The 25,562-nt window shown below is 30.8% G+C and overlaps 5 protein-coding genes across 5 annotated transcripts; 3 read left to right on the top strand and 2 right to left on the bottom strand.

The window, feature by feature from the left end:
• Positions 1-553: 553 nt before the first annotated feature.
• On the bottom strand, positions 554-1,501 carry MKS88_005653 (haloacid dehalogenase-like hydrolase; the record flags this gene model as incomplete). The annotated part of the gene is made up of 1 exon (XM_067218935.1): positions 554-1,501. One exon carries the CDS (start codon positions 1,499-1,501, stop codon positions 554-556), a length of 948 nt encoding a protein of 315 aa, XP_067070861.1.
• Positions 1,502-4,982: 3,481 nt separating this feature from the next.
• Positions 4,983-8,570, top strand: MKS88_005652 (uncharacterized protein; the record flags this gene model as incomplete). Its single annotated transcript, XM_067218934.1, has 2 exons — positions 4,983-7,940; positions 8,283-8,570. 2 exons carry the CDS (start codon positions 4,983-4,985, stop codon positions 8,568-8,570), a joined length of 3,246 nt encoding a protein of 1,081 aa, XP_067070860.1.
• A 1,938-nt stretch (positions 8,571-10,508) lies between these two features.
• On the top strand, positions 10,509-12,710 carry MKS88_005651 (uncharacterized protein; the record flags this gene model as incomplete). The annotated part of the gene is made up of 1 exon (XM_067218933.1): positions 10,509-12,710. One exon carries the CDS (start codon positions 10,509-10,511, stop codon positions 12,708-12,710), a length of 2,202 nt encoding a protein of 733 aa, XP_067070859.1.
• Positions 12,711-13,647: 937 nt separating this feature from the next.
• Positions 13,648-17,662, bottom strand: MKS88_005650 (ubiquitin-activating enzyme E1; the record flags this gene model as incomplete). Its single annotated transcript, XM_067218932.1, has 3 exons — positions 13,648-13,919; positions 14,107-17,293; positions 17,639-17,662. The coding sequence occupies 3 exons, from the start codon at positions 17,660-17,662 to the stop codon at positions 13,648-13,650; spliced, it is 3,483 nt and encodes a 1,160-aa protein (XP_067070858.1).
• A 2,797-nt stretch (positions 17,663-20,459) lies between these two features.
• Positions 20,460-25,049, top strand: MKS88_005649 (VAC14 domain-containing protein; the record flags this gene model as incomplete). The annotated part of the gene is made up of 1 exon (XM_067218931.1): positions 20,460-25,049. One exon carries the CDS (start codon positions 20,460-20,462, stop codon positions 25,047-25,049), a length of 4,590 nt encoding a protein of 1,529 aa, XP_067070857.1.
• Between the last annotated feature and the right edge of the window lie 513 nt (positions 25,050-25,562).

Below are 25,562 nucleotides of genomic sequence, written 5' to 3'. Positions count from 1 at the left end.
GCAGCAATAATTGCAATAAGAGCAGGGTGAAATAAAAACAATACGAGATCGTCCGCTGGGTATTATACATACAGTGTGGATGGTTGATGAACATACTATTTTGCTTTTAGAAAAGCATATGTTATCATTTTCTATTTTTCATCTTTTTTATTTTATTTTTTATGCTAATAGATGAATGAATTAATAGGAGGCATTCCTTTGGACTTAATTACCATGATGTGCATTTTGCGTGTGCCTATATACATGCTTCTATATACATTATTCTATATACATGCTTCTAAATACATGCTTCTAAATACATGCTTCTATATACATTATTCTATATACATTATTCTATATACATGCTTCTAAATACATGCTTCTAAATACATGCTTCTAAATATATGCTTCTAAATACATGCTTCTATATATATGCTTCTATATATATGCTTCTATATATATGCTTCTATATATATGCTTCTATATATATGCTTCTATATATATGCTTCTATATATATGCTTCTATACGCATGTTTGTATGTTTATGTGTATATGTGCGGGGGTCCCCTCGCATTTACATTCTCCTTCCCGTAATAACCTTGTAAATAATGTTAGCAACTGCATTTTCACTGTTCGTTTTTGTGCTTACACATTTGGCTACATTCATAGCAGGAGTGGTGGAGTTTTTAACAGCAACAGAATACCCAGTAGCTGCTAACAGATCCACGTCATTATTATCATTTCCAATTGATAAAACATCGGAAATGTGGATATCATAAAATTGTGAATATAAATGGGCTGCATGTACTTTAGCTGTATTTAATGGTGATAATACTATTTTGTCCTTATTAAGTGGTGTATATATTTTAAAATGACCTTCTAATTCTTTATATAACACTGAAAATAGTTCATTAAAGGGTTCTTGATGAGGGTATAATTTAGTATAAATCTCTACCGATACAATATCACCAATTAAAAAAATATCCTTAATAGTACTTAAGAGAACAGCATTATAACTTTTGTCAATAATATTAACATATTTGACTGATGATCTAAACCCTTCCAATTCATTTTTATATATATCTTCTTGTTTATTGGGGCTATCATTAAATACATAAGCAAAATCCACAGTTAAAAAAACAGCATTTTTTAATATATTATATGTCGACAATGCAAGTAAAATGAACTCTAAGTCCATTATTTTGAAATTTCGGTATACATAATCATATCCCTTTATATTTAAATAAGCTCCATTTGAAAATATTCCATCAATTGTGTGTACTTTGTAAATTTCTTTTTGTTTTTGTGTAAACAATTTTAAAGCATTACTACGTAATTTACCTGTAGCGAAAATTACATTTATACCTAATTTTTTAGCTACCTGGATTGCATTTAAATTTTCGTCACTAATTTTACCCGTATCATCTGATAGTGTACCATCTATATCAATAGCAATTAATTTAATGTTATTTTTGTGTAATAAGTCATTTACGCAATTTTCGGAGTCCTTATATTTTAACATTTCACGATATTTCTTCTGGATGAATATATTTCCATAACTGCTTTTTTTCGGGTGCAAAAAAAAAAAAGCGAATTTTCGATTAAAGCCTCATTCTGTGGAAGTAAAAAGCTGCTTAGGAAAGTTAGCACAAGGATGGACACTCTTGATAAATTTATCATTTTGCACAAGTGGGAAAATATATGAAAAGAGGAAAAGGTGAAATGTACAATTGGTGTAAAACAGATTAAGAAGTTTGAGATATAACTCTCGAAAATTTCATAGAAAGATTCTTAAAATTATTTAAATGAGAGGAGTTTTTTTCTTTTTTTTTCTTATTTTTGTGTTCTTTATATTTTTATTTTGTGACAGGTGTATGAAGTGTGTTAATGTAGAATAGGAAAAAAAAAAAAAAAAATATATTGCAAAAGTCAGAATTATTGCAAAAGTCAGAATTATTGCAAAAGTCAGAATTATTGCAAAAGTCAGAATTATTGCAAAAAAGTCAGAATTAATGCAAAAAAGTCAGAATTAATGCAAAAAAGTCAGAAATGTTGCAAAAAAGTCAGAAATGTTGCAAAAAAGTCAGAATTATTGCAAAAAAGTCAGAAATGTTGCAAAACAGTTAGAAATGTTGCAAAACAATCAGAAATTAAAAAAAAATTAACTATTTATAATTTAATAATTTAAAATAAAATAAAATAAAATATATTATATTATATTTTTTTTTTTTCTTTTATGTCACAATGTTTGTATTTTTGTTTTATTTTATCTTCTCAATTTTTCTAATAATGTGTATGCGTATAAGTATGCTTATTCGTATGCACATTCATGTAGCTTCATACCAATCTGCATACTCATACGTCGTTCACATATTTTGCAGCTCAATTTTTGCGCATGCAGATTTACATGCATTTATATTTTTTACGAAAGCTCCTCGCTTGCTTGAGAGGATTATCACATGCACTATATGTCCTTTTGTAGTTGTAGCGCCTTTTCATTTTATGAACGCGTTTAGGTAAAAATGTATGAGGACTCTTAAAAATGAGGCTTCTTAAATTATTTTATAAATTTTTGCATGTGCAACAATACTTGCAGAAACAATTTAATGATTTTTAATAAAGAGTTGTTTTGAAGAAATACAAAAGTATGTTATTGTGTAGTTTTGTATCCTTTTTACAGGAGCGTTGCGGAGTAGAAGAGAATACAACCATATATATTTTGCATAAACCGTGTGTGTTACTCTTTTAATTCAACAAACTACCTGACAACGCTTTTTGCATAAAAATTTGAAAAAGGGTAATATGTGTAATATCCCCTGATTTATACAAAAAGGAAAAGTTAAGGAAACAGTACTTTAAAGAAAGAAATAGTATCGTTATTTTAAATGAAGCGCATTGTACGTAAATGTGTGCATGTACGGGTGGGCAACATGCACATGGGTATATATGTAAGTAAATGTATGTATATGTATGCATGCGTGTATATATATGCGTATGTACACTGATTTGCGCCATAATAAAGGCACAAATGTTAAGAACAGCAAATCCATTCATCCGGAATATATGTGTATTTCTGCCAACAAAAGGAAGCTTAAATGTTAAAACTGTTTCTTCTTATTTTATAGTAAGTAGTAATAAAAATCGAATTTGCAGAAAGACATGAAAATTGCCATTAAAAGTAACGTTCCCTATGAAGATGTAAATGGATCTACAAAAAAAGCTTGTGCATAATTAGCTCCATGTTTGTATCTCTTCTTTTTTTTTTTTTTTTTATAATTATTCGTAAAAAGTTAAGTAAGCACCAGGAGAATTAAATTAATTACAAAGTGAACGGAATTATCCGCAAAATGAATTTTTTTTTTAATACATTTAATATTATAAAATTATACATTTATGATATTAAAAAATTATACAATTATAAAATAAAAATTTTGTTTATCTCATGACGAAATTAAGATAACGTATAAAAAAAAAAAAGAGAGAAGAAAATGCAAGCGAAAATATAAATATAAACGCAAACGTAAAGGTTAATGAAAAATATGTTTAATGATAAGGACTTTTAAATTGTAGAGTTGTTTCATGCTCTTCGAAACGAATAAATAATAAGCATGTTTTATTTTATTTTATTTTATATTTTTTTTTTCTTTCCTTGAAAGTTCTCGTGTAATTTACACACAAAAGCGAAGAACATAAATTGCCCACTTATATGTATATATGCAATCTTTTGTTAGCATAGCTAGAAAAAAGGAACACACACTGTTCATATGTAAAAGGTATCATTCACATGGTGGAAACGGTTTATCTTTTTGCTATATACGTATGTACATATATATATATATATATATATGTATGTATGTATTTATATGTGCATAAATGTTCATGTAAATATGTATACTATTTACCTTTTGCGAAAAGAGCAAGGCAAATTTAAACTTGGTTAAAACTCCAAAAGGTTACATATATAATAAACATTTTATAATTTTTCCAGTGCCCTTCTATATTAGGTAGATAGCAAGGCACAAATTAACCACTACAATAAGCTTTACAATTTACTTGTTCATACAACATTCTAAATAGCTAGAAAATCTTTGCATTGCATTTGCACATTCACCGGTATATTAAAGCATAAAAGAATGTATGCGGATAGGCGAATTTACAAATAAATGAATAAGGTACCCTTCCTTCCAATTTCTAATAAATGGGCTTATAATAGGCATATATCCATATGTATGCACACATGTATGCATATATATATGTGTATGTGTGTGTATATGAACGTATGTGCTTTTTTCATTTTTCACTTCGCTTCACCCAGCCAATAATAATCATCGCCAAAGCTGTACATCCGTTTTTCTATCATGTGTGTACTGTACAGTATAGGAAAAAAAATCATCAAGCAACAAAAATTATTTAACGTATTTACATAAATGTAATATTTGGTTGGGGGGATAAAAAAGTAAGCTGCATTTTTTTTAGTTCATGAGATAAGAAGCCCAGCTACAGTGTGGTCTTTCGCCCTCCTATTATAAGTCGACGTGACGTGACAATATGTATATATCCTCACATATGACATACATATGTACATATATATATATATATATGTGTATGTATGTATGTATACGTATGTATGTATGTATGTATGTATACGTATGTATGTATGTATGTATGTATGTATACGTATGTATGTATGTATACGTATGTATGTATGTATATTTATAGATGCTTTTACACATGCCCAACGTGGCTAGAAAGAGAAAAGTTGGCGAACGAGCAACAAAAAAAAAAAAAAAAATTCGAAAAAGGGAGAAGTACACGTATGAAATGATCATCCAATTTTGTAGAATGGGAAAAAAAAAAAAAAAAAATAAAATAAATAAATAAACAGATAAATAAACGAACTGATGAACGAACTGATAAACGAACTGATAAACGAACGGGTAACTAAATGAATAAAATGAAACGATATATATATAGCGAAACGTAAATGAACTTAGCGAAGCACAATGAGACTTTTTCCTCTCGCTTTTCTAGTCAATAAAAGAAACTTTAGCAAATACAATTTTTTCATATCCACTAGAAAAGGAGGAGAGGCCTTGCTAAAAAATGATATAAAATATTTATATGCAAAGGAGTTAATGAAATATGAAAAGGAACAGAGAGAGTATAAGAGCCCAGATAAACAGAAAAAAAAAGTAAATCATTTAATAAAGCTTAGTAAAGTAAATGGTGGGATACAACTAAAATGTTCAACGTCGTTAATTTATTTATTAACACTCAAATGTAAATACATTGAATGTATTTGGTTAAATGTAGCAAAAAATAAGCCATGTGCTTCTGTACCATGTTTAGAGAGCATTATTATGAATATAGAATGGACAAAATATATGAATCCTTACGATTTAATGGGAATTCCATTAAAAATTATTTCTATTAAATCAAAACTATTTGATATCTCACTTATTAGAAGTACTATATATAAGTGTTTATACAGCATAATTGGTAGTACTTATAATGAAAATGAAAAGAAAAATTTATTTTATGGCACGCTGTCATTACAGGAAGGTAAACAGAACATTCCCAAAGCGTCTATGAGCAATACGCTCATTGATGAGAATGTTACCATGTCAACATATGAAAGAGAAAGAGAAAAAAATGAAATCAACAATGATAATTTTTGGAATATATTGTGTGTTCATATTGAAGAGAACATATGCAATGTTGATGTAAAATTTACTGGTAAGTTATCGCCTCGTTTTTACGAATATAATTATATGAGAGATTTAAGTAATATAAAAAATTTGGACAGATGTGAAAATATTAATTTCTTTTCTCTTTTTAAGAATAATTATAATATAATGGATGAAAAAATAAAAAATATTGTAAGTGAAAATGTACCGACATGGTCAATATGTGAAGAAAAAAAAAAAATACAAGTAGATCAAGAAAATGCTAAAATGAAAGGAAAACATAAATTTTATAAATACAATTATTTCGATGGTAGATTAGGAATAAAACATACTAACACTTCGTTTAGTGATAATAAGGAATTGTACCCCCCCAAAAAGTGGACTAGCAAATTTGATCCACACGACACAACAAATATGAAGGGATCAGCAGATCTTCTTGTGGCTCGTACGAATGAAGGAATACGACAGTATGCAGAAAAAATAGTCGGTGGAAAGAATGCCTGTGGTAGAATCCCCCTAGTTAATTTCCCATTTCAGGGTGAAAAGGCATGCTTAGAACACAACTCGGCATGTAGTGAGAGTCAAGGAAAAGGGGAAAAATTGGACAGGGCTGATAAGGATGGCAAAGTAGACAGAAGAGAAAAAGCATGCATATCACACAAAGAGGTTAATAGCTCCGGCCAGAATTCTTCACCCAAAGGGAGAGATGAATTAGTAAGCGGCAGGGGCAGTAGTAATGGAAGTGGCTATAGTCGTGGTAGTAGTAGTCGCAGTGGAAGTGTCAACGGGAGGGTTGACTGCGCGGGGGAGGATAAAAGGGGAAGCTGGAAGAGTCATATCGTTAAGTATTTAAACGATATGGAAATAAAAAGGATGCACCATTACAATAATAATTTTTTTTTAAGTGATGACTGTTACGATTCAGCTAGTTGTGTATATGCACTAATCATTCAGAAATGTTTAAAAAATATAAAAAACATTAAAGTAATATGGGATCCATTTTGTAGTAATGGTAATTTAATATTTGAATTAATTTTTTATTTTCTAAAAATGCCTTTGTGTCATCACAATGAAATTTTACCTTTTATGAATTTGAAGATATATGACCAAGAAGAATTTTTGAAAATTTATGATTACACTTTGAAAGTAATGAATTGTCAACATATTAAGCATTTGCAATTAATTGGATCAGACAGTAGAAGTATCATGGTTACTCAATGTAAGAAAAACATTGTCCGGTTTTCTCTGTACTATAAGGATATCTTAAAGAGGGTGATACGGGAAAAGGACGGCAATGAGGGGCCAGCTGGGAGAAAAGGAACTGTAGAAACAGGTGCAGAGGTAGGCACAGAGGAAAACATAAACAAAGCGGAGGGAAAACCTGCTGCGCATCCTACAAATGTAAAGAGAAATTCTTTTCTAAAGAATGTTTTAAAAAGCGATATGCAGGAAGAATGTGAAGTCTCCAATGAAGTAGAGAGTGATGATGATTGCAATTTTTTTGATGAATCATCAGGTGATAACTTTGTGAAAGATATTGATGTTTTATATGCCCAAGAAAAAGAGAAGAAAAAGAGAAGAAAAATGACAGAAGTCCAAAGGGGGAAAAGTCCAACAGAAGGAAGTGATATCTACCAAATAGGGGTAGTAACCCAAGAGAGGGAAGTAACCCAAGAGGGGGTAGTAACCCAAGAGAGGGAAGTAACCCAAGAGGGGGTAGTAACCCAAGAGAGGGAAGTAACCCAAGAGGGGGTAGTAACCCAAGAGGGGGTAGTAACCCAAGAGAGGGTAGTAACCCAAGAGGGGGAAGTAACCCAAGAGGGGGTAGTAACCCAAGAGGGGGTAGTAACCCAAGAGGGGGTAGTAACCCAAGAGGGGGTAGTAACCCAAGAGGGGGAAGTAATCGAAGAGAGGGAAGTAACTGAAGGGGGAGAAGTAACTGAAGGGGGAGAAGTAACTGAAGGGGGAGAAGCAACAGAAGGGGGTGAAGTAACAGATGAGGATGTAGCAACCGAATGGGATGAAGAAACCGAAGCAGACGAAACAACCGAAGGGGATGAAGAAACCGAAGCGGACGAAACTACCGAAGGGGAAGTATCAAACATAATAGCACCTGCCATTGATACATTGTCCATATGTACTGAAGAAGACACAGAGTATAATTTGAATTTTCCTTTTGGCATTTCTTTTCATAAAACTCATTTTTTCAATATTGCGCCATTTGTAAAAAACGCTATCATAATTACGAAAATTCCTCACTTCAGCTTTGCAAAGGTTGTTTACATAGAAAAATGAAAAAAATAATTAAAAAAAAAAAAAATAAAGGAGAGAAACGAAAAGAGTGAGCAGGAGAGTGCAATTCAACAAATAACTTTGTGTCAATGAATTTTTGGCATTTTACTCGATGCCATTGTTCGCATCCCATTTTTTTTTCGGTGTGCCTCCATTATTTTAACATGATATTTAAATATGCAAAAGGAAAGAGATCTTTTTTTACGCTATATTTTGTGTTCGTAATTCATTTTATTTTGTAATGTAAATTTTTTTTTACTTTTATATTTTTACTTTTATATTTTTACTTTTGTTTTTTTATTTTTTTTCCTCACCCCCTCGCAGGAACTGGGTGTTAGCAAAAAAACCTTCATCCTGTATGAACAATTTGAGCACATGTTATGCTCCAAAAATGACTGGAAGGGAGTCTACGTCTTGGTCAGAAACAAAGTTTTCTTAAATAAGTCAAGGCTAGAATGGAGCAAAGTAATAACTATAAAAGATTCGAAAGGGAGATATCTAACCTTACTTAGTTGGACCGGTCGGAAAAAATGTTTGTATTCTTTGGCTGCTCAAGATGATAAGTTGAGGGAACTGGAGAAGTTCAGTGAAAAGCTGCAGTTTGATTCGTAGCAGTGCAGGGGGAAAGATGGGAATAGCAAAATGGGAGTGGGAAAATGGGAGTAGCAAAATGGGAGTGGGAAAATGGGAGTAGCAAAATGGGAGTAGCAAAATGGGAGTAGCAAAATGGGAGTGGCAAAATGGGAGTGGCAAAATGGGAGTGGCAAAATGGGAGTGGTAAAATGGGAGTGGTAAAATGGGAGTGGTAAAATGGGATTAGCAGTACAGTAGTGGCATTATTGGAGATGCAGTATTCGAGTTGCTGTGTGGGAGTGATATTGGGACAAACGTGAGAAAGAACACCATTGAATGGCATAGTAAACCAGGGCGTTCCTTTTATTTTCGAAAATTTTACGTGAACCAGCGCTTTTTCATTAAGTAAACAAAATATAAAACGAAAATTATAAGGTTGCATAGTGCGTAATATAAAACTACTTCCCATGCAATAAATTTTATCTATCTCAATTTCACACACGTTCATAAAAAAGTGTTGGCTGATGCACGTGAGTAAATAAAAGGGTACGTAAAAATGCCGCTCAGTCTGAATGTGGGTATTTATGTAGTATTTATGTAGTATTTATGTAGTATTTATGTAGTATTTATGTAGTACTTATGTAGTATTTATGTTGTATTCTTGTTGTGTTCACGTTGTATGCATGTATGTATTCTTGTTGTATGCATGTATGTATGCATGTATGTATATATGTATGTATATATGTATGTTCGTTTGTTGGGTTGTTCGACCGCTAGTTTTTTTTTCTTTTTTTTTCTCATTTGCATTAACCTCTTCGCCTTTGTGTGTACTTTTTCCCCTTTTTTCTCCTTTTTGTGTTAACGATGAGGGAAATACACATAAAACGTAAATTTAAAATTTCTCCTAAAGGGGTAAGAATCTTTATGCCTACTTTTCATTTGTTACCACTTACGATATTAATGCATCACTCGCACGTTTAATTTTACTCCATTAAGTGGTTAAACACATGTGTTAAGCATAAGTCCATGTGCGTAGTATATACTTATATACTACATTTACATGTGCATAATACCGTACCCAAAATGGGGGAGGTAACAAATTACTCTCAAAAAATGAAACGGCAAAAAAAAAAAAAAGTTTAGATATTTGCCGTAAATTTATATGCCCGTGAGAGGGGATACCAATTTACTGTGCAAAAAGAGGAAACTCTTTTATTTTTACGTTATTTAATTTTTTAATTTTTTAATTTTTTTTTTCTTTTGTTTTAAGTTTTACGTTTTACGCTTTATGTTTTACGCTTTATGTTTTATGCTTTACGTTTTATGCTTTACGTTTTATGCTTTACGTTTTATGCTTTACGTTTTATGCTTTACGTTTTATGCTTTAAGTTTTATGCTTTATGTTTTATGCTTTAAGTTTTTTTTGTTCCTTGCCCCTCGTCGAAGGATATACAAAACATGAACATGTCTGTTCTGCCGAGAAATTCACTATGGTATTGTACATGCAAATGAAAAAAAATAAAAAAATGAAAAGTAGAGCAAAGTTTTTTATACACCTATGAGGTCATATAATAATGAGTAGGGCGTGAAAGAGAATAAAAAAAGAAAATGCGTATTATTTTTTTTTTCCCGTAAAAGTTGATAAATAATATAATTGGGAACAAAAGAAAAAGAGGTATGAATATGCAGCAGGTGGAGGGGGGAGTAAAGCACAAAATTCACGCAGGAATATGTAGCATTACCCATGTTGGGGGTGTTGCATGTATATGTATACCTACTTACATGTATACCTACGTATATGTATACCTACGTACATGTATACCTACGTACATGTATACCTACGTACATGTATACCTACGTACAAGTATACCTACGTACATATATTTGTAGCATATGTGGTGGAGTCCAGTACAGCAACAACTAGCCATTTTTACGTGTCTACCACTTTTCATTTTTTGACAAAAAAAAAAAAAAAAAATGACAATAAATAATAAAAAGAGGAACAAAGGGAAACGAAAAAATAGCAGAAAATACATATGTGTCTTCCTTGTTTTACTCTCGTATCTATTCAAAACGAACGAATGCGTGATACCTAATGAACGTATTTCACAACTAAACGTTTTTGCTAAAACGAACAGAGGTGTAAAAATTTTAAAATTTTGCAAAAAGGTGGGGACAGATAAACACTACCTTTTCAAGTGTAGCGACAAAAGGGAAGGGGGAAAATTAGCGAGAAAGGAAAAGGGAAGAAGAAGCAGAAGTGGAAGAAGTAGAAGTAGGGGAAAGGGAAAAAAGGACAACCCCGCCTTATTTGTGCGAAATTTATATAATAAGGGCATGAAGAGGGAAAGAGCCCATAATTACATCAAAGCGGACGTGCGAAAACTGAGTACAAGAGATGATGTTACTCCGAACAGATGTCTAGGTGTTGGGGAACAAAGTAATTATACAGCTAATGCGTGTTATATGCATGACAAGTGGGATACGCGTGATATACTAAGTAAGAATGAGGATCTCTCAGGGGTGGTGCATAATGACGAGAACAATGACAAACACACTGTAGGTGAAGAGTTACTCACGAATAGTGTTGAACTGATAAAGCACATAAAATTCAATTTTGAGGAAGAGTGTAAAGACATAATGGTGAGACTAGGAAACTTTTTGGAAGTTTCGCCTCATTTATTGTTCAAAGATGTATGTGTAAATTTAAATAAATTATATACAAATTTATATACATATGACCATGAAAATATTCCTTTTGGTAATACTGAACATACATTAAATTTAACGGATGATATTATAAAACATAATAAATTTAAAATTTATTGTGTGTTAGGGTTAAAAGTACTACGTATTTTTTTAATTAAATATTTGAGGAGTATAAGGTTATGTATACCTGTAGAGGTAAGGAAAAGATATATCATTGACTTTCTTAAAATTGATTATATATCAAAAATATATGATAAAAAATATGATTTAATTGATTATAATATATATAACAGAATTTCTGATAAACTGAAAACCAAATTAATATATTTTTACCTTGCCTTAAAACCACATGATGTACCTAACGTGTTAATAAAAATTTTTAAAGCAGCTAATTATAAAGATGAAAATGAATTAATATATAAATATATCAAAAATTCAAAATTCACATCAAGAGGGGGAAAAAGGTTTTATAAAAATATTTCAAAGGAATATATTAAACTATTTGAAAAAGAAAAATTAATCAAAAAACATTCCTGTGAAGATAATATCCTATGGCAACGATTTTTCTCCTTACTGAAACAACACAATGAAGAAATAGCAGGCAGTCAGAAAATTATGAAGCACACATATCGTTTAATTTTTAGCAAAATTAATTTTGCAAATGATCACTTGCTCCGCATTTTTCGAGCGAAGGGCTTTCACATTTTTGACCACTATGAGGGTAGCCAAAAGGGTAGACTGACCGTAGAGAATGAGGTAACATCGAATGGATTGTCATCAAATGAATTGGAAATGGGCGAAGAGGAAGCAACAAACGGTCAAGCTGTACCGGACAGCCCAATGAAGCAAAAACTAACTATAGGACATAAACGCGAAATGTGTGTAATAAATTACATTAATAACTTGAAAAAATTTATCATTAATTATATCGAAAGAAATAAAAGCATATACCACAGTTTTTACCTTTTAAAAAAAAATGTTGATACTCCAAAGAATGTATATTATGACGATATGATATCAAGAAATACAAACATTTTTCACTTTACAAATTCTCAAAATAGTAAAGATATAGAAAAAAGGGAAGATATACAGTCGGGTGGTAACTCTCATGTAAGTAATAATACCATGGATGAGGATTATAGCAATACGCATATTAGTAGCTTAGACCAAGGTGAAAAAGAAAGCAGAACCATAAAAGAGCATGATAAAGATATTTCGAAGAATGATATGGAAGAAAAACCTAGAGAAGACAATGTTTTGAAACAAACTAATGCGCAATGGAAGCATGTACCATATCAAAAAGATGCAAATCTGTACTGCGATGAAATTATAAATAACACCATAGATAACATACTCGACATCATGATAGAAGGGGCAGGATTTAAAAATATCAAAACGTTATTTGGAATATACAACTCGTTAAAAAGTAACAAGGATTTCAAATTAATACATTTCAAAGACAAGTTTTAAAAAGGTTAGATGTGATCCGATCGTCTGTTCCTCCTTCATTTTTTCGGTTGATCCTGTTCGCTTTTGCCTTTTTTTTCTTTTTCCTTTACATCATATCCAAAAAGAGTAACCATATTTTCCTATCCCACCTCCACTTGTAAACACAAAACCCTTTTTGAATAATTCCCCGTTAGGTGGCAACGAGAAAAGTACTATCAAAAGTGCTCCAAAATGAATATGTATCTAAGTACATATCAACATACGTACATAAAATCTGTACGATCATATATTTATCCCTGCATTTTACTTACATTTTTAAATGCAATGCAGGAGCTTTCACCACTCAACACGTACACATAAGTATTGTATATCCTTCTGCCATTTATTTCTCGCAAATTGTACAAATGTGCGTGTACATGCGCACATATTTTTATGAACATGTTTAAACATTCAGGAATTAATCTACACTGAACCGAACTGTAGCATCAATCAAGGTGCATAATGGAGAAAAAACACATACAATATTGTTATTATGGTTAAGTCATGTGGCAGACGATAAGCCACTTGCTCCGAACAGTACAAACGTAACAGCAGTAGAAATTACAAACGCAACGATAACCACCTCGTTCGTTCGAAGGATGTGCACTCACATAATGTAATGCAGTTTATGAACTATATAATTTTTCGCAAACATTTCATGATAAGACACTTCTACGCATTTATATCACTTCAGCTGCGTCAACACAAAATTATGTGTTCACTTATAAGTTATAGGAGAAATTTTTTTTTTTTCCATTTCTGTTTAAAAATGTAAAGATGATATAACGTTGCACGGAGTATCATATATCACTACCTCGACTCGCCTACATACATATGTGCATAAAAAGTGAACACTCACAAGTAAGAAGTATACACATATGAGGATGAACGAGCGATTGCCATGCATGTATACAACGTTTCACTTGTATATAAATTTGATGGAAGGAATCAACACATCCACGAGATCTTGGTCACTGCAGCTTGCCTCGACAATAATGTAATCTTTGTCATCCAACAGTTCCTGTTTTGTTATTTGCATGTAAATTTCGTGAATGGGTTTGTTTAGCCTTTCCTTGTTGTGCGCAGGTAGATAGCAGTTATAGAGGCAAGCATTTCCGACGGAGATTAGGTTCACTTCTATAGAGTACTTTTCGTTTATGTAATCTATAAGGTTTTTGATGGTTCCGTTCTCTGCAAGGGGCAAAAAAAAGCGTAATGGTGTGATGAGGTGTGTGCATGTAGGTGTTCATGTGTGCACAAACACTTGCAAACGGAACACGAAAGCACACGCTCGCTCGGAATTCCTAGACTCCTGTGTGATGTTGTAATTTATTTGGTTGAATGTATCCTCATCTTTCTCGGCCCTCAATTTTCTTACTCATCGAAATGTGTATTTTATCCCAGGAAGTAAATCCATTCGGTATTGCCCTGATAGGACCCTTCATAAGCTCGTCATAGTCTTTATCTGTCATTTTGAGGGGAGGCATAGGCTCCGAGAATAGGAAAAGAGGCAATGCAGAATTTATAAAGGCATTTTTGAATAAGGATATAATATCAATTTTTTGTTTCTTCTTCTGTTCATCTGATAGGGTAAGATATGTCTGAATAGCATCATAATAATTTACATATTTTAATAATTCTATTACAACTAAACCTGTTATAATTGATGTAGTTGTTGCTAATGCAGGAATAATTTTTCCTGCTACAATTTTTGCCTTTAATTTATCACAAGTATCAATTTTGTAATTTATTGCTCTTAAATTAGCAAATGCATATATAAAATTTACATGTAAACTTGTTTCTTCATCTTTATCAAATTCGATAGGTGTAGCTTTAATATTAGTAGTATCTATATTCATGAGCTCATTACAAAAATCTTCAATAAGTTTTTCATCTTGTAAAACTGTAAAGGATATATTGTTCATATTTTTTTCATCAATGTTTACCTTTACTCTTTTTGGTTGAAATGGTTCTACTTGAATTTTGCTTGCCACGTGACTGATATAATTTATATCATAACAAGGAGATATATTATACACTTGTGCATACAAGTTTGATGTGCTAAGCAAAAACTCTTTAACCAAATCGTTATTTACATCGAAAGGTATACATTGTGGGGGTTTCTTCTGTCCAACCCAGAAGTATTCCCCACTTGATAATTTATAGTCAAGTGGAAAAGAATGTAATAGTTGACTTATCTGATTAATAAAATTTATATGAAAAAGGTCGACAGTCTTTTTAATGCACAAGTCAAAATTACACTGTCGTGAAATATCCTTCATTGTACTGATCATACTTTGTAATGTTTCTAGTAGTGAAGCATTATTCCCCTCCTCTTGTATCTTTTTAATATATTTCTTTTTATCATTCAAAAATTGTTGTATACTTAGAGGTACATTGTAGAATAACCCCTGGAATATATCTCTTGCATATTCAATTGTATGAACAATGTCATATGGGAAATGTTTCAATGTACATAAGGGAATCGAATCCTCTGGTGGATCATAACTATCATTATATGATTGAGTAAGGAAGGGAATTATAACCTGAACATTTCCTTTTGTACCCAGTGTACCAGATTCAAACAAAGGTTTAGAATACCATACACATTTGTTATCCACATACTGTCTTGCTTGAATGTTATCTAGTGCATTCACTATTATATTTTGTTTAGTCCAAAATTTCTCATTAAATATATGTTCATTTTCTGGTGCTACTTTGGTTTCAAGTGGATGTACATTCATGTTTTTATTCTTATTCTTTATAATTTCTGATGCAACTAACGATTTAGATTTACCCACATTTTCTCTTCTAAATAAAAATTGTCTATTCAAATTGGACACTTCAATGTTGTCGTTATCCGTAATTGTTAGCTTTCCATCTTTTGTACGAGAACACATGTCAAGTAGTGAAAACAACTTTGCATACTCACATCCTAGCGCCCCTGAGCCTACTAAAAACACATGCAGTTCGTTTAGTTTATTTTGGAATGATTTCCCAAACACGCTTATTACGTTATCGTTCTTGCAGTTTTCTCTTCTTATTTCGTTTACGTCCGGTTTCGGTTCTTCCCCTGCAGATGCGGTGCCTACACCCAAAGTTTCTGCTTCCATCGTTTCCCCTTCCATTGGATGGGAAATGCATTCGAAAAAATCCAAATACAGAATCTGATATATTGGCATATATTTACCAGTAAATTTTATTACTTCTTGTGCTAGCAGTCCCCCAAAAAAGGAAGCAATAGGAGCCAGATGAGATTTCGAGTACCTGGCTACTTTAAAAACAATATCTTTTCTTATTTTATCAACACAAAATATTTTTTTCGCTTCTTTATCTTGTTCATTTAGTTTGACTGCTTGTTTGTAGATTTTTTCAAAAGCTTCTTCCTCGTAATTTTCTGGAAGCATATTGTTATTATTAGATTCATACCACTTCAACGCTTGAATGGCATAATGCAGATGGTTACTCATATCGTGTTTTGCATAATCGGATATAATGAAGCTAGTCGGTAACCCCATCTCCTCATATATCGCGGACGCATCATACCCCTCATGATTAGTACCATTCGTGCTAGAACCACTATTCATCACGTGCTGCTCATCGTTCATTTCTTTTAAACAGTTGGTATTCCCCTTTTTACAGGTGTCCAAAAATATCGGGTTTTTACTTATATACTCATACGGCTGAAAATTTAACTTCACCTGACTTTTAACCTGTGTGCACACCCCGCCTTTAATGTATGTGCTAAATTTTGTTGTATCACCAATGGTAAAGGTATACTTTTTAACGTTTTTCACTTTATAAATTTTATTATTTATTTCAGTCATTCCTTCTACGTTTGTAAATTTTACATAATCGCCATTTTCAAAAGGATTACTTTTTTCAAAATCAAAAGAAATTTTAGCTTCAATTTCATTACTTATTTTGCTTATATTACAGCTTTTTTCATTTTCCCCATTTCTGTCATAACATATGAAATTTTTATTAAAATCAACAAAAATATATCCACATAAGCCATAAATATTACAACATAAAAAAGCTATTTTCTTTTTATTTTCTATACTTCTAATCATATTGTTATACTTTAGAATATTTTCATTATTTATATCACAACAAACAACAATATCGAAATTTTTTATTATATCTTTTTCTATCGGTCCTTTGTAATTATATGTATGTACATAATTATTTAGTTCTTGTAAATGTTTCAACACTGCATCACTTCGACAGATTTTTTTCTCTACATCTTTTTCATCAATATAAAAATTCACACCCACATCACTTATATGACATATATCATTATCATAAATACATACACTCTTAGGTCCAGATAATATCAAGTTTTTTGCACATTCTAAACCTACACTCTTCACGTTTATTATTAAAATATTTAGTTTTATTAACTTGTTCATTAATTCAAATCCGTAGGTTCCTAATTGCCTTGAGTATAAATCTGCATCTATCTTATTATTTTCCATATCATCCACCATATTTTGGTTTTCACAATTTTCTCTTTTACTGTCCATCTCGTTTAGGTTAACAGCTTCGAAAGTTCGTTGCTTCTTCTGCAAAGGGGGGAAGAATAAATACAGGAAAAAAAAAAAAAAAAGAGCTACATAAATACGTTGTCAAGAACTGCTAATGGGAGTAAAATGGGGGGAAATGCGCACGTTAGCATAATCGACAAGCACTGTTCAGACTGAAAATGTGTTGTATTCATGCATCTCAAAGCACTCTACACAGGGTGCACTCAGTGCCGTTCAGATTCGTTTCAATTTCACAAAATCCAGAAATATGTTTCTCAATCCCTTCTACACACGAACACCCATATACACACATTTATACACATGTACACACATGTACACGCATTTATACACATGTACACATATGAGTAGGATCTTTTGTCTTACCAAAGGAGGATTTCTGTTTTGCATAATATGTTATCGTGGGTTGGTATATGTGTAAACATATATTTATATATATACAAATATATACATATATATATATATGTATGCTACAGCTAAAATTGATGTGGCAATAAAAAGGCGAAGTAGTGCAGTAAACAAAAATGGAAGAAGCACAAGAAGCGGAAGAAGTGGAAGAAGCGGAAGAAGCGGAAGAAGCGGACGAAGAGAAATAGGTAAAAGAAATGGACCAAGTAGAAGAATTGTATATTGAATACTAGCTTCCCCAATACGTGTTTAATTTTTAAAAAAAAAGAAAAACTAAAATTCAGCAAAATTTTGCGGGGGGGGGGGGGGTTTCCACTTAAAAAATTAGCCTTACTTATTACGTCACATGAAACACAACACATACATACATACGCACATACATACATACGCACATACATATATATGCACATACATATATATGCACATACATATATATGCACATACATATATATGCACATACATATATATGCATACATGCTCTACTTATAATCTAGCACAGGTGCTATGGTTGGCTCAATTTTACAATGATAACATGAAACTATTAATTTTTGTTTTTGTATGTTCTGCAGCCCCTATGAAATGTAGTAAATGGATTAAAAAATTAAAAAAGGAATACAAAAATAAAAAAAAAGGCTTTTCAATTTTGCTTCTGTTTTGTTTTGCTAATTAGCACAATAGTAAAAGCTTTTTTATGCTAACACTAAAAAGGGTCCTTTTTTGCTTTTCATTAATTATAATATTTCACAAGAGTATTAAAAAAGAAGAAAGAAAAATAAATAAATAAATAAAAAAATAAACAAAATAAACAAAATAAAAAAGTAAATAAAAAAAATAAATAAAAAAAATAAATAAAAAAAATAAATAAAAAAAATAAATAAAAAAAATAAATAAAAAAAAAAATAAAAAAAAAAAAAATAAATAAATAAGAGAAAAGAAAATACAATAAAGTAAAATTAAGTAAAAGCTTGAAATCGTTAGCATGTGTCCCGAAGGACTTTAAAAGTGTAATTACGAGTTTAGGAGCTTGTACGCTTCAGTGTATGTATATAGGTAATACATGCACATGTATAAGCATGCATATGGGCCAAAAAAAATTTCAAACGTGAGTTACTCATATACATGTCAACGTTCTCTTCTTGTACAGCACTCTTCACTTTTCGAACTACAAATTTGCAAAACAAATTTTTCACGCACTATTGTATTCTCAATTATATAAACATTTTAACTTACTAAGAGTGATTTAAAAGGTTTCTGTGTTATACTTAATTCTGTTTTGTTATATTTTGTTTTGCTATGTTATATATTTTTTTTTTTTTTTTTTTTTTCACATGTACTAGATGCTCTCCTAGCCCTTTAACAGTTCGAGTGCTAAAAATATTTGTACGTTATGATTATACGTTGGCTAACGAATGCTACATTAGTATATCAGATTATACATACGGCATATATTGTACATTTGTACGTACGTATGCATATTTGCAATTATGTATGCATGTATTTATTTTATATATCAAGTTATACTTATTCGCATATTGGGCTCTTCTGGCTTCGTCGCTACTTTCAATTATTGCTTTTATTAATCTAGATGAGAAGCATAACATATGGTCGTTATAATTTGTTTTTACTTTTTTACTATATTTTATGTTTTGTTTGTTTTTCTTTCTCACTTTTTTTTCTAATTTTGTTTAATTTTTTTTTTTTTTTTTCGTATTAACCACTTAAAGCAAGTTTTTATGTTGAACTCCTTTTTGTAACTGAAAAGGATACTTCTTAAAAATTGCAAAAACAGCAAGATGGGGATATATATATATATATATATATAAATATATATATATATATACATACATACATACATACATACATACATACATACATACATACATACATACATACATACATACATACATACATACATACATACATACATACATACATACTAATGTACACGTATAAACATATATATATATTTATATGAGTGTTTATATGCACTACTCCCCCTCTTGTGCAATAAGAAAAGAATTAAGCGAACAGATTTATTTTAACTATATTAATTGTATCTCATTTTAGTGTGTTCTCTTTCACCATATGGTTAACACTGAACATTATTAGAGTGAGATGGCATGGACTATTTTGTTTTATATATATATATATATATATATATATATATATATTATGTAAGCTACATATAATTAATGTATAAAAAGTTTGTTAGCTTGATATTTATAAACATAACGGAATAGACTGCATATAGGTGTGACATCTTCTCATTACATTTACTCCTAATATTTTTCCTGCTTTTTTGCCTTCATTTTTTCCGCTTAACAACCTTTGAACTGGTGTAATCATTTTTGTCGAATGGCTTTTACGTCAGCCATTTAGTTTACCCTGCTAATGTAATACTATTTGTACGACCCATTTTATAGATACATGCATACATGTATATATATACGCATACATGTATAGATATACACATACATGTATAGATATACACATACATATATATATGCGCATACATTTATTTATATGTATGAACTTTATTGTGAAGCTTTCGAATAAGGGGTTAAAAATACGCCCTATTTTTTTTGCGGCTTAAGATATATCAGTGATACTGTTTCTTTGTACATTTTATAATTTTTCTACTCGTTTACTTCCCTTTTTTTATGATAATTTTGCTTTCCTTTTTGTTAGAATTTGTTTAAAAAAAAAAAAATAAATAAATATTATTTTTTCGTATCGTTCAACGGGAACAAGTCCCACAAGCTATGAACAGAGCAAAACCATGTTTTTGAATCTAATTAAAGGATTAGAAAAAAATGAAGACAAGGAAAATATTATAAACATTAATATACAGAGATTGTTAGGAGATAAAACGTACGAAAAAAGAAAAAAAGGGGCACAAGAATTAGCTGAATTGATAAAAATATTATTAATAAATGAAGAAAATGATGAACAAGAATATGTAGATAATTTATTACAGCATCCGAATAACGAAGATGGTGCCTTACATGAATCCAAAAATTTCTCGGAAAAAGACATTAACATAATTTCGAAAATAAATTCAAAGCATGATGTTGACATTAAGAATGAATATTACTTTCAAAACTATAACGAAAATTTTAAAGGAAGAGATACGATTTCTGTTAACAGTGAAGTTGGAAAAAATGATGGAGCTGAGGAAGAAGAAGAGGGAAAAGGGCTCCAGGGGAATAATAAAACGAACAGAAAAAGTCCACAAGAAGAAGGTACAGCAGCAGGTGCTACAACTGGAGTATCAGTAAGACAAGGAAGGGATAACGATATTACTCAAAAGAACGATATGATTGTGTATGAAAAATCGGAACAGTTGAACGTTTCAGATGAGTCTGATGAAGACAATAAAAAAAAAATTACAGAAATTGAAAACGTAATTGCACGTAAAGAAATGAATGAAGAAAATCATATTATTTTAGGATCCGAATTGATTAAAAAACTATTATTAGATAAGTGTAAAGAAAATTGTGATATTGACGCGGAATTTACTAAAGCGAGTGACAGTAAATATGTAAGAAGGATACCAAATGTAGATATAATAAATGAAAAAAAAAAGAGCCTCAGCCTGAGTGGTAGTAACAGTAGCGGTATCAATAATATAGGAATTAAGGATATGGGAAGCAATGTCATAGGTAACAATGGAGAACTCAACAATAATAGCAGCAATGAAGAACATAACAATCAGGGCAGTTACGGGGTCAGAAGAAAAACGTTAAACAACATTTTGCATGAAAACGCAATACATACGGATATATTTAACAAGAAATACCAAAATAAGAAAATTATAGAAATAATAAATTTTTTAGACGAAAAGTTCATTAAGAGTGTAAGCACGTCTGAACGGTGTGGTGGGTTGATTTCATTAGCATTTATATCGATAAGTTTAAATGATAAAATAAAATATTATTTTTCCGAAATTTTAAAAATTATTATTTCGTGTATTAATGATCAAGACTCAAAAGTGCGATATTATGTGTGTGAAAGTTTATATAATTTATGTAAAATATCAAAAGGTGTAATATTTTACAACATTGAAGATATTTTTGATTGCTTGTACAGAATATTTTCTGATTCTTGTCCAAATGTTAAAAATGGAGGTGCATTTTTAGATAATTTGTTAAAGGATATGACTTGTTCATATAATAATATTTTTAATATATATAAAATAATATATATATTAAAAGATAAAATATGCATCGAAAATGCAAATGTTCGTCAACTAATTATTTCATGGTTATTTTTTTTACAAAACATTCCAACAATTAATATATTTGAATATTTCCATTTCTTTGTTAAAGATCTTTTTTTAATGTTATCTGATGAAAATAAAGATATACAAAAGCAAGCTAACCAATGTTTGGATTTATATATTGACAAAATTGTAACATTAAATTATGAACAATGCAGGTTATTTTTTAGACATATTGCACATATTTTTTTGGATTTTTCAGGTCATAAAAATGCTATTATTAAACATAAATGTTTATTATGTGTATATCATTTTATCAATATTTTAAATATTCATTTTTATAATATATTTAAGTCCACCAGGAAGAATAATTATTTTATTACAAAACTTTTGAAAAAAATTATTTCTTGCACGTCAGACGTAAGTTTTGATATTCACTACACAGCGAGAAAATGTAATGAACTGTTAATAAATTATCTTAAATTTGCCATCCTGGATGCCATTCCCTTAATAACGGTGTTAGTGTGTAACATTATTGATACGAAAATAGAGAAACAGGAACTGGTGTTGAACACCAGCCAGAAAAAATTAGCCAGTCATAGCGGTATCAAGATTAGCGGCAATAAAAAGAGCGGCAGTTATAATAGCGGCAATTATAATAGCGGCAATTATAATTTATGCAGTCAAAATAGTGGCAATTACAACAATAGCAGTAATGACATTAACGGCAGTTACAACAAAGGAAATAGTAACACACATAGGGGGCGCAGGAAAAAAAACAATTCTTATTCTCAAAAGAATAATTTAAAAAAAATTTTGAATGAAAATTGGGAGTTAAATAAAAGTAATTTAATGCAAAATAATGGTATCCATAACATAGGGAGGCACGAGAAACAGAAAAATATAACCAAGGAAAGTGTATGTTCACAGCACAGATCTGATGAAAAATACATGAAAAATCATGTTAAGGGGAAAAGCACTTTGCATGCTACCAGCGATGATGAGGATCCAGTTGAAAATTGCATAGCCGAATCGCTTGCAAATTATGGGAAAGGTAAAAAAATTTTTGTGGATGGTAAGCATAGTGCAAATGGGGGAAATGGCGAAAATGGCGAAAATGGCGGAAACGACCAGGATGACGTGAATGGAAAAAAAAAATTTCGAAACAAGAGTAATCGTATGGAGCATGATAGGAACGCCCACACGAATAGTTGCAACGAAAAGTGGAATAGTGGAAGTACTAAAAACAAACACATTAATGTTACGGGGATAGAGCATACAAACAATATGGCTGGTAGCAGTTACACCTGTGGGGATGAGAAGATTGAGGTGGGTAAGAACAACGAAGTGGTTGAAAAGGATGACCAGAAGAATGAACAATTTTATCACATCAACAACGTTGTGAAGGATATGGAGCGAGTGAACAAGAAAAAAGAGAAGCATAACAAGAAGGAGGAGCATAGTAACCATGAGAAGCATAATAACAAAGACAACTCAAGCGAATCGTTGAGCTACGAATCGTACAACATATTTGACGAAAGAAGTTCAATTGCACGTAATGGGGTGAAAAATGAAGTAGTATCGGAAGCATCAGGAGTTGCAGAACCGGCAGTAGAATTATCCGTAGCTGGGGGTGCATATGACAAAGAGCGAGAGAAGCACAATTCAAGATTTATGTACAATTACGAAAAACTTATGAATGAACTTAAGGAAAAAAAAATTTCTTTGAATGATAACAGGAAATGTGAAGCTTATTATATAAACAAACTAATCAAGAGGGAAGACCAAGACAGGATTGGTGATGGTGGTGCTGAATATGATGATGATGACTATGGTAATGATGATCATAACGACGATGACTACGACCATGGACACGATGATGATAACATGTTTTCAGATAGCCTGGAAAGGAGAAACATATATCCCATAATTATGTGCTTACAGTGGCTGATAGAAATATTAATATATAAAAGCGAGGAAATTAAAATTTACTATAATGAAATAATAATATGTGTATTTAAGTGCTTGAAAAATGATGATAACCAGGTTGTTCTTCTAACCCTGACAGTACTATCAGCAATGTGTTCAACGGTTGATAACAAATTTAATTTTTATGAAAATATAAGTGCTAATTTAATTCTTTTATTTAAAAATGATGAGCATTTGTTAGTACATAAAGGAAAAATAATAGTACAACATATATCTCGTTGTTTAAATAATCAAAAGTTTTATGCATATTTATCTTACTTACTAATTAATGAAAATAATTTCTTATTTGTAAATAAATTCATTCAAGTACTCAACTGGGTATTACTAACATCCAACGAAACTAAGTACTTAAGAAATACTTTATTTTTGAAAAAATATTATACACTCTTTTCTATAATATTAATAGCATGGTTTAACAATCCCTTATCTGCTATATCTTTTTTGTTATGGTTACAAAAATATGAGTTAGCTTATTTTTTATGTTCCTATTTAACATTACTAGATTTAGATGCTGATTTCTTTCATCAGTTAGACAATTTTATTTTTCTTTTTGAATCTCCTGTATTTTCAAAACAAAGACTTCATTTAATTTATCCAAAGAATTACCCATTTTTAATTAAGTCATTAATGATACTCTCTTTAATGCTACCATTAAATACTTCGAACAATATTTTACAGAAAAGATTACAAATATCTCAGCTCTCTATATTAACAAGTAACCAAGCAGTTTCGAACTTCTTCGACTTACACAACCACATCGGGTTGTATCAAATGGAAGACCTAGAAATTGTACACGCAGAAACAGTGGAAGCAAAAGCCCAAGTGGACGTGCACAGTGGGAGTAAAAGAAAAGACGAGACGAATAATGCCTTTTACAAAAATGCAAAAACGGACGAGATGACAGAGCTCTTTAGGATGGTTACCGAAGAGCAAACAAAAGAGTATGCCATCAATGAGAAAACAAATGCAGAAAAATTAAATGAAGAAGAGAAATGGAATAGCAGGTATAATTGTTTATTAAAAAACATAAGGAAAAAGTTTTACAAAGAAGGTACTATAAACAGTAAATTAATTTCCGATACGAATGACGAATGTAATGATTTTGTAAATATTTTTAAAATTATCCTAAAGGGTAATAGGATAATTAAGTATTATGCTTAGTGGATTGTTTTGTAAAAGCAGGGGGAATTGTGATATATATATATATATATATATTCCTAATAAAATACTACACACATGTATGTGTGTGTATGCCCCCTTTTTTTTTTTTTTTTTTTTTTTTTTTTCTGTGTCATCCAGATATGCAAACATATGTAAACAAATACGCATGTAAAAATAAATTTGTCAATAAAAGAACTACCTTTCTTCTCCCATTTCTCTTATAGCAAACAATTAAAAACAAAAAAAAAAAAAATAATAAATATGAGCATATATTATATCTTGCCTGTACAGGTTATAATTTAGGCAAAAATGAACAATTATAAAAAATTTTAATCAACATCTTTTTAAGTCTTCTATATTTTCTTTCTTAAATTGTTCCTCTTAACTTTTTTAATAGATAATCATGTCTACAAGCATGAGCAGGAATGTGCACACATGTACCTGCACGTATACATAAAAACATACATATACATATTTGCATGGTGTATGTGTGGGGACCTTTATGTATATGTA

This window comes from Plasmodium brasilianum, chromosome 14 (genome assembly GCF_023973825.1).
Source record: "Plasmodium brasilianum strain Bolivian I chromosome 14, whole genome shotgun sequence".
NCBI lineage: Eukaryota > Apicomplexa > Aconoidasida > Haemosporida > Plasmodiidae > Plasmodium > Plasmodium brasilianum.
Note: the sequence above shows the minus strand (reverse complement) of the source record. Positions and strands in the feature narration are given on the sequence as shown.